The sequence below is a fragment of the Nicotiana sylvestris genome, chromosome 6 (genome assembly GCF_000393655.2).
Source record: "Nicotiana sylvestris chromosome 6, ASM39365v2, whole genome shotgun sequence".
NCBI lineage: Eukaryota > Viridiplantae > Streptophyta > Magnoliopsida > Solanales > Solanaceae > Nicotiana > Nicotiana sylvestris.
In genome coordinates, this window is record NC_091062.1 from 10,789,265 (window position 1) to 10,798,626 (window position 9,362).

Consider the following 9,362-nt stretch of genomic DNA (forward strand, 5'->3'; position numbering starts at 1 on the left):
AAAAGAAGAGTGGAATCAGTGAAAAACATCATGATAAGGCCTCTCAGGCAAGGAATCATTCAGAATCTGGCCCCTCGGGTAGTCTCTCGATCACTCGGGGCTCAACTCTCGTCACTTAGTACTCACTCTCAATACTCGGCTCATATATATATACCTCATAGTAACCGATGCAGCGTGTAGCCCGATCCATATATTTATAGTCGACTACTCTCACTAGGGGTGTGCAGACTTTGGAGGGGCTCCTACAGCCCAAGCGTCATATCGCTGCGGCGTGTAGCCCGATCCAATATATATATCGCTGCGGCATGCAGCCCGATCCATATAGGTATCGCTGCGGCGTGCAGCCTGATCCATAATATATACATATAATATCCTCACAATTGGGTTCTCAACCTCTCTCAGTCATTAACCTCACAGCTTCTCGGGCACAATAATAAAAGGTAGGGATCTCCGCCCAAACAATCCTCACATTTAGGAATAGAGTGATAAAACCAGCTTTTAATAATTTAACAGGTAAAAACATGATTGAGGATATGGTTTTTAGCAAGTAAAGTGAGTTAAAACAGTCAAAATGCCCCAACGGGTTCTACAGGTCGGCACAAGGCCCAAACATGGCATACAGCCTATAGTATAGTATAAAAGACTAAAACACGGAATAATATAAGATTTCCAAATCAAGTACGCGGCTTAATAGTCGCTATGGGACAGACCAAGTCACAATCCCTACCGATGCACGCCCACATGCTCGTCACCTAGCATGTGCGTCATCACTTTTACCCAATCAAGTCAAATACCGGGATTTTGTACCCTCAGTTCCAGATTTACAATGGTTACTTACCTCAAACCGGTGAAAATACTATTCCACGATGCCTTTGCCCCTCAAATAGGCTTCCACTCGCGTCGAATCTATCCAAAATCAGAACGAATACGTCACAATATGATAAAGGAACAAAGCCCAAGCGAAAACAATCGAAAAATACTGAAAATTCCGAAATTAGCAAAACCCGAGCCCCGGGCACATATCTCGAAATCGGGTAAAATTTACATTTTCAGAATCCTCATACCCTCACGAGTCTAACCATACCAAAATTATCCAATTCCGGTACCATTTGGTCCTTCAAATCATCATTTTATATTTTTAGAAGATTCCACAACTTTTCTTCCCAAATTCCATCCCAACTCACGAATTAAATGATGAATTCAATGATAGATTCATATATTCTAGCCAAATCTGAGTTAGAATCACTTACCCCGATGAATTTCTTGAAAAACCTTCAAAAAATCGCCAAAATCCGAGCTCTCTAGGTCAAAATATTAAATAAAAACTAAAACCATGTATTTATAGAGTACCCCACAGATTTTCACCTCTGCGGACCGCACTAAACGACCGCGGTCCACACAAAACGACTGCGGCCGCACAGGTTTTCATATGCAGTGATAGGCTTTAGTATTTTGGATGTAACTGTCGCTACAGATGTCCAAATTGCGATATCTTTACCTTTCTGAAAACTAGACACGAAGCGCTACAACTTTTGTTTTTGAATCATCTCAAAATTCCTTGTAGATCAAAAGATATGAGCTTCCGAAGTAGGACCAGTGAAATATTCCCCACCGCGGCCGCACTGCATTTTGTGCGGTCTGCACAGTACCTACCGCGACCGCACTTCATTTTGTGCGGACCGCGCTGGTGAGTTTCGAGACCTGCACCCCTTTTGGACCTGCTACAACTATGATTTTCGGCCTAAAACATCCCGGAACCTACCCGAAACCCCCCAGAACTTCAAACCGATTATACCAACACATCCCATGATATCGTTCAAACTTGTTCAAAACTTCGGAATGCTCACAACAACATCAAATCACCAATTTAACAGAGGATTCAAGCCTAAGAACTCTTAAATTATGTTTTCGATCTAAAAGTCTATCAAATCTCGTCCGAATGACCTGAAATTTTGCAGACACATCCCAAATGACACAACGAAGCTACTGCCACTCTCGGAATTCTATCGACCCCCATATCAAAATCTCGGTTATCAACCGGAATTCGCCAAAATATCAACTTTGCCAATTTAAGCCTAATCTTCTCTACAACTCCAAAACTCATTCCGATCGCGCTCCTAAGTCACAAATCGCCTTCTGAAGCTAACCGAACCATCGGAACTCTCTTCCGAGCCTTCTAACACATAAGTCAACATCCGGTTGACTTTTCCAACTTAAGCCTTCTTAAAAGAGACTAAGTATCTCAACTTCACCAAACTCATTCTGGACCCAATCCAACCAGCCCGATACCATAAAAACACAGATAACGAAGCATAAAGAAACTGAAATGGGGAAACGGAGCGGTAACTCATGAGACTACTGGCAGAGTCGTCACAATAATTTTACTATTTCATTTTTTTTAATTAAATTCTACCTCAATTATTGCTTTAATTTTATTAATACTTAGTTATATGACGAAGAATATATTTTAAATATATAATGGACGTTAATGAACCATTTGGTGGAAACTAATAGTTTTCCAAGGTTATTTTTATCCAAGTACTACTGGTAGCTCCAAAGTTACGAGAGTTAAAATAACAAATGCAAGCTGGGAAAAATCATATTTGGGTTATCAAATGAAAAGATTTAATTAAACAAAAGTATGGGGGTAAGAAAAATCTAACATTCGGTGATTTCTTACTCTGTATTGCTAAGAGATAATTTGGTCTTTTTTCTAGAAACTTCGATTGTTATACATATTTGCGTAATATTTAAATACCAACAACCACAATATGAAGAGTATTTAAATATTCTAACACTAATTACCTTCCACCACATAGTTTTGTTGCCAAAATTATATTTTTTTGTAGAAATTTGGATCCTATAAACGGCTTCTATATTGATATAAGAGTGATATGCAGAGACCTTGATAAAAACACCATACATGCAAAAATAATGATGGAGCAAAATACTTCCAAACGTGTGCTTATCCCCGGAACTCAACTTTCACCTCCAGAAAATGAAGAATACTCTTTTAAATTCACATGAGAACAATTTTTAGTACGTTAATATTTTTCAATAACAATAACTAAATCAGGATCAAATAATCCATGCTATTTGACTATACTTGTCGCAATATATTTACTTGCATGAAAAAACTATGCTATACTTTCAAGGGTAAATTTCAATGTCAACGACAAAAAATTTGGTCTAAAAGAGCAGTCGAAGCAACAAAAAGGAGTATAAACTAAGAATATCGTCTATAAAAAAATATTAGGCTAGATACAACATAACATACCATTTTCTCATAAAATAAATATCTTCAATGACAAATACTACTATAAAACTTAACAAATTATATTCATTTTTTCCTGTTTAGAAGTTATTTAATTATTTTGGATTCAACTATAACAATATTTTTTTCCATTTAAATAAATATTGCATCTATTTCATTCTTATTCTATTTAATTTCTTATTTTTTGACGTTAAAAAATACTTGCAAAGCACGTACACTAAAACTAGTTTATACAAATATATGTAAGAAGTGAGAGTATTCGAGCTAAACTAGCCCAATATTATGATTGTTGCTGGTTTTGGGCCCATTGAAGCAATCAGGCTTACCAAGTCGCATATTGGGCTTGTAAAACTGTCAATGGTGAAGTACACAAATAGTCATTTTTAAGACTGCTATTTAGAAATTAACAAGTACTTATTTTATCTTTAAAATTTAAATTAAAAATCTTAATATCATGACAATTTAGGATATTTATGACCTTAAATTAGATTAAAAAACTAAAATTCATGATATATCGGCTTATTCCTAAATAGTAGCCCTTTAGAGTGGCTTCTGGTGTCATTCTACAATGAACGAAGATAAAAAGGATCTTTACGCAAATAATCGGCTAAATTAGTTATTTACGTTTTCTAGTTGATATACAAAAGTAATACATGATTATACATATAATATACATGATTACACATAAATTATATATCTATCAGCTATTTTTATTTTAAGGGGTCAGGCGAACGACTATATAGGTTAATTCCAGAAAATGGAAAATTGATATGCAATACTCCAAACACATGTGTTCATTTACTAGGCTTAGGAGGGACAAATCCAGTTCTTGGGCCATTAAATCAGATGTACTAATCTGTTTTTTTATCTTTATCATAAGTTTGGTTTCCACATTAGCATTTTTATTTAAAAAATGAAAATCTAAACTCTATCAATCACAACGATTGAAATCATTTCTTGATTAAAAAATTCCTCCGATTATCAAAAGTTAGTGGCTGTCGAATTTAATAAAAAATATAAAATTTAAAGAAAACAAATTGAAATTATGATAAATATTCATGCACACCAATGTTTATAACAAATAATGTAATTTAACCTTAGAAGTTAAAAACTAACAATAACAATAACAAATTCAGTGCAATCCCACACATGGGGTTTGGGGAGGGTAATGTGTACGCAGACCTTACCCGTCGTATCTCATGATGGAAGAGAGGTTGTTTCCGATAGCAAAACAAATAGCACAACAGAAGTTAAAAATTAAAAGGAGAATGAATGATTAACTGATAAATATGTATATGGCGTAAACACTAATGTGCATGTACATTTCTATTGTGAACATTGATCCTTTTACATATAAATCTTATGTTTTAAATTAGATGTTGAAGAAATGGAAAATTTTAGTAGATGTAAAAGAGGCAGACTATTCAACATGACCTAAGTAAAGCTTTGTGGGCTCCACATAGTTGATAGCAAAAATAGGAGAAGATATATATGTTGACATTATAATATACTTATATACCCCTCAAATCTCATGAACCTACATTGACTGAGTTCTTTTATATAATAAATGAAAATTAAATTTTTCAAAGACAAAAAAACTTTAAATATTGACATAGTCAAGCTCACTACACTTTTCCATCTCCTTTAAAAAGAAACCCCTCTTATCTTTAAAATTGGAAGTAACAAATAAAACTATATGTATAGCTAAGTGTCTGGTTAAGACATAGGAAAAAAAAACAAATTTTTTAAAATTTGTGTTTAATTAGGCCATGGGAAGAGCTCCTTGTTGTGACAAAAGTAAAGTTAAGAGAGGACCATGGTCTCCTGAAGAAGACAATACTCTCAAAAATTATCTTGAGAAAAATGGGACAGGTGGCAATTGGATTGCTCTCCCTCAAAAAGCAGGTAAGCAATTGTAGCAGTTCCTGCACTTATTGATTTTACACCTTTTAACATATCGAGTTTAGAATTCTTCTCACACTTTTTTCATCATGATTTTCTCTTTGAGAACATTCGCCTATTCTATCTTGCTTTCTGCTTAAATTCCGCTGCTAGAGAAAAACATATGGATTAGTTGAAAGAGCTACTTCTTCGAGCTGAGTGGACTCGCGCCGTTTTTCGCCTTTCGAATAACTAGTTCTAGTTATTATGGAAAGATTTTGTACTTATCTCTTAAATAATTTGATAGTGTAATTTTTTTTTGTTGTTGTTGTTAAACTCTTCGTTTTCATATATAATAACATTCTTGATTTGCGAATTTTAGGCCTAAGAAGATGTGGGAAGAGTTGCAGGCTAAGATGGCTAAATTACCTTAGACCAGACATTAAGCACGGAAGTTTTACTGAAGAAGAAGACAACATTATTTTAACACTCTATGGTCAAATTGGAAGCAGGTTGGTCAAAGGGTGTTTAATTTCTTTAATCCTAAATTCAAGTATATAGTACAAGAAAAGCAACTAATATTTGCATTGGAGCAATAATAAAGTTGCTTCGGTATAATCTATAGTTCATGGGTTTGAGCCGTGGAGCAGCCGCTTGCAGTAAAGCAGACTGTCTACATCACACCCTTTGGGTGTTGCCCTTTTTCAAACCCTGCATAAATGCGAAATGCTTTGTGCACCGAGCAACCTTTTTTAGTTCAAGAAAAGCAAGAGTCTTGAATTGAATTCTAATGAATCCGAAACAAATTATTATTATTATTATTATTATTTATTTATTTTAATTTTTTTTGGGTGAAAAATAGGTGGTCTGTGATAGCTGCAAATCTACAAGGAAGAACAGATAATGATGTGAAGAATCATTGGAATACAAAATTGAAGAAAAAGCTTTTGGCAGCTGAAAATTACACTAACCTTAGCAGCTATAATTCTAGTGATTTAAATCACAATTTTTCTATAAATTCCTTTTCAAGAAATTACTCTACTATGGATTCTAACACGTTCACAAGTCTAATGGACCCAAATTTAACTAATTTAAATTTGGTGGTTCCAGAAATGTTAGTTCAAGAATCAGATCAATTATTCCCTCTTCAAAGCCTGTTGGAAATTCAAGAAAATGGTGCAATTCAATTAGCTCAAGATCAAGAAGATGGTTATGTTATGGATTTTAGCACTGGAATTTCATCATCTTATAACTATGATTTAGTAAATGGCTTTGATTTTCAAGAGAAATTTATTGGAGCTGATGATACAAATTACTCCTCTAGCTTTTCCAATTATTCCACTTTGGTCCAGCTGCAAGCTCACAATATTCCTGACATTGATCAGACATTCAAAGGATTTGAAAATTAGCTGAGGGGGCAGATTTAATCTAATTAAGAAAATAATTTCAGTCTTTAATTTCGTTTTAGGGCCTTAGTCTTCCGGTCATTAATTAATGTTATGTGTATATGAATCTTAATCAAGAATATTAAAATTAGTTATCTATTGCTATAAAGTGTTTTATTTTCTTCTTATCCCCTTTGTGGAAGATGACCATTCTACTGAATCCTTAATGCAATTGATTAATTATAGCTCGCCGCATGAAGTTTAACAGGGCTTACAAGCAGATGCGGACCTATGTTATAAAGAGGGGTCATCGGCATCCGAAAAGTTCGACAAATAGAAAATAATGATATTAATATAATAATAGTGGCACCCTATATACAAAATAGATTTTAGTTGACTGCAAAATTACACCCGTAACCTTCAAATTCTGGATCCCTTTGCTTACGAGTATGAGAACAAGTTTATGAAATGTTAAATCCGATATCATATAAATAAAGTACATATAAACATCCAAATTTACAAACCTAAATTTAACCTTTAATTTTCAAACCGCTTTTCATATCTTATTACAATATCCATTATCTCCAATTATTTTATTATTGCGCACCTGTGTTTAATTAGGGAAAATGTGGACCTCCGCTCCCTATCATGTACCTCCTCCGTTCCATTTCATGTAATATTCATTTTATTTTAGTTTGTTCTAAAAAGATATAATACATTTTTATGTTGGAAAACAATATAACTTCTCATTTTAGCATTAGTGACATTATTTTAAAGTCATAAAAATATCATGACATGTATGTTTAATTAAGATCATAAGTTTTTAAAACTTTTTTTTTCTTAAATTCCGTATGCAATCAAACACATGCATTCCCGTAAAATGAAATGGAAGGAGTATATATTTATGCGCGATTGGAAATAGGAGCGGATGTAGCAATGTCAATATTACGGGTTTATTGGAATCAGTAATTTTAGCTCAGACCTTACGTATGTGTTAAAAAATTGCCAAATAAATACAAATAATAGATTTCAAATCCAGTAAAAGTCAATGAACTGTGTTAGAATCCCAAACTCGAATTCGAATTCATAAAATTCAAATCTTGAATCCGTCTCTAACTGGAAAATATTAGGACGTAAAATTAACTTCTAGAGCAAGGTACCCATGAACGCATATAAATGTGTAACGTAATTGTCAGCATCGTGCAAGTTTGTTAACTACAGACTCGTTCAGTAGTCATGAATCTTGCATGGATTGCCAATTCAGAGAAATGATAACGTGTTGACGTGTTTCTGGGAAATTTCATTGCTTGGTCTTTGATATAAAAACGATATTATTTTTATCTTTTGATTGCCAACTTTTAATAAACAATTAGAATTTGAGAAATAAATTAAGCATTATGTCTTCACGAGGAAATGCTTGCGTCTGCATGCACATGCAAACGCAATGAAGTAGTGTGCTAATTAATAAGTTCTCCATGTTGGAACTAAATTCCAGTTGGTCCTATTTGTTATTAATTAATCTATATATATATATATATATATATATATATATATATATAATTGTGGGAATGAGAAAGTTGATGTGGCATGCCTCAAATACTAGGAATCATATTTATCTTTTTCCTCCTTTTTTTGAGATTTTCTCCGATTTTAATAGTTAAAAACTCAAAATCATACCCCTTCATTGAACATCTTAATTACTTACGTCTTTGTACGGTTAAGAAATGAAAAGGCAGGCTCCTTCACTAATAATTAAAAATTTAAGTATTAATTACAATTACTTGGTGAAAGAAAGATCATGTTTTGAAAAAAATTAATTGAAGTTTCATATTACTAATAATTAAGAAAGAGAAATGCACCGTTTCAAAATTTTATACCCATTTCTTTTGACTTTTCAACTACCACATTTAAAGATAAAAAATTATTCTTTACTATTTAATTCCTTCTCCACAGGTGAAGAATGAAAATACGCTTCCAATCTTTTCACCCTCTTTTATCTTTTCTCTAATTCTCTCAAATATTCTTTTTTTTATTGTGAGACTGCTTTGCTTTTTCACCAAAACTTTTTGATTAATTATAATTAGTTTAGTGGATTTGTTAAATTTCATAGGCGATTTGTTTATTTAGATAATTTTTAGAATGAATTGCGGTGCATTTGAAATGATGATCAAAGAAATAATACAGTATACATGTCTGATTTATTGATTATGAATGTATTTCTCTCATTTCTGACCCATGGACATAGTCCTTTTTTCTTTCTCGGAAGAAGAAATGTTGAGGAAGTGTTTTCTACGTCCTTACATATTTTTTAGTGTTGCATAAACTGGGAATAAAATTGTTGATATGTCACATTCCATAGTGCAAAAATACTATATATCTTTTATCTCTATCTTTTTACTATTTTCTTTCATTTTTTTCATTTCTCTTATTTTAAAAAGTCCACATCCCATATAGCCCATGCCTCTTAATTTAGAGGTTATGGCCTTTAAAAAAATAAAATATGGAGAAAGAATGTGATAGTTTAACCATAAAAATGAGAGCTCGTGCAACGATTGTAATTATTTTAAAAATTATAGTAGTAATTAAAGTATTTTATATCTTATTTTTTCGAATACCACTTACTTAATCATATATCGCACAAAGAACATATCCAGCAGTGAGCTTTGGTCAAAGCTTCAGCAAAAAGATAATTAAATATTTGTTAATTACTTTCTACTTTTGCTTTATTTTGTCTTCTTGCAAATATTATAGCTTATGGATTTGGCTAACAGGTAACTATGCACTGCAATTATTTAGTTTTGATCTTATAATATGTCGTAATG

The 9,362-nt window shown here is 32.9% G+C and overlaps 1 protein-coding gene across 1 annotated transcript; it reads left to right on the top strand.

Moving 5' to 3' along the window:
* Positions 1 to 4,937: 4,937 nt before the first annotated feature.
* On the top strand, positions 4,938 to 6,695 carry LOC104245665 (transcription factor RAX2-like). The gene is made up of 3 exons (XM_009801304.2): positions 4,938 to 5,179; positions 5,538 to 5,667; positions 6,018 to 6,695. The coding sequence occupies exons 1-3, from the start codon at positions 5,044 to 5,046 to the stop codon at positions 6,562 to 6,564; spliced, it is 813 nt and encodes a 270-aa protein (XP_009799606.1). The 5' UTR covers positions 4,938 to 5,043; the 3' UTR covers positions 6,565 to 6,695.
* Positions 6,696 to 9,362: the final 2,667 nt, after the last annotated feature.

What these genes read in the sequence shown, in the direction of transcription:
- LOC104245665 (XM_009801304.2), top strand. Translation starts at nt 5,044, where the DNA reads ATGGGAAGAGCTCCTTGTTGTGACAAAAGTAAAGTTAAGAGAGGACCA. An exon ending in TGCTCTCCCTCAAAAAGCAG is followed by an intron (nt 5,180 to 5,537) that starts GTAAGCAATTGT and finishes TGCGAATTTTAG; the next exon opens with GCCTAAGAAGATGTGGGAAG. An exon ending in TATGGTCAAATTGGAAGCAG is followed by an intron (nt 5,668 to 6,017) that starts GTTGGTCAAAGG and finishes GGTGAAAAATAG; the next exon opens with GTGGTCTGTGATAGCTGCAA.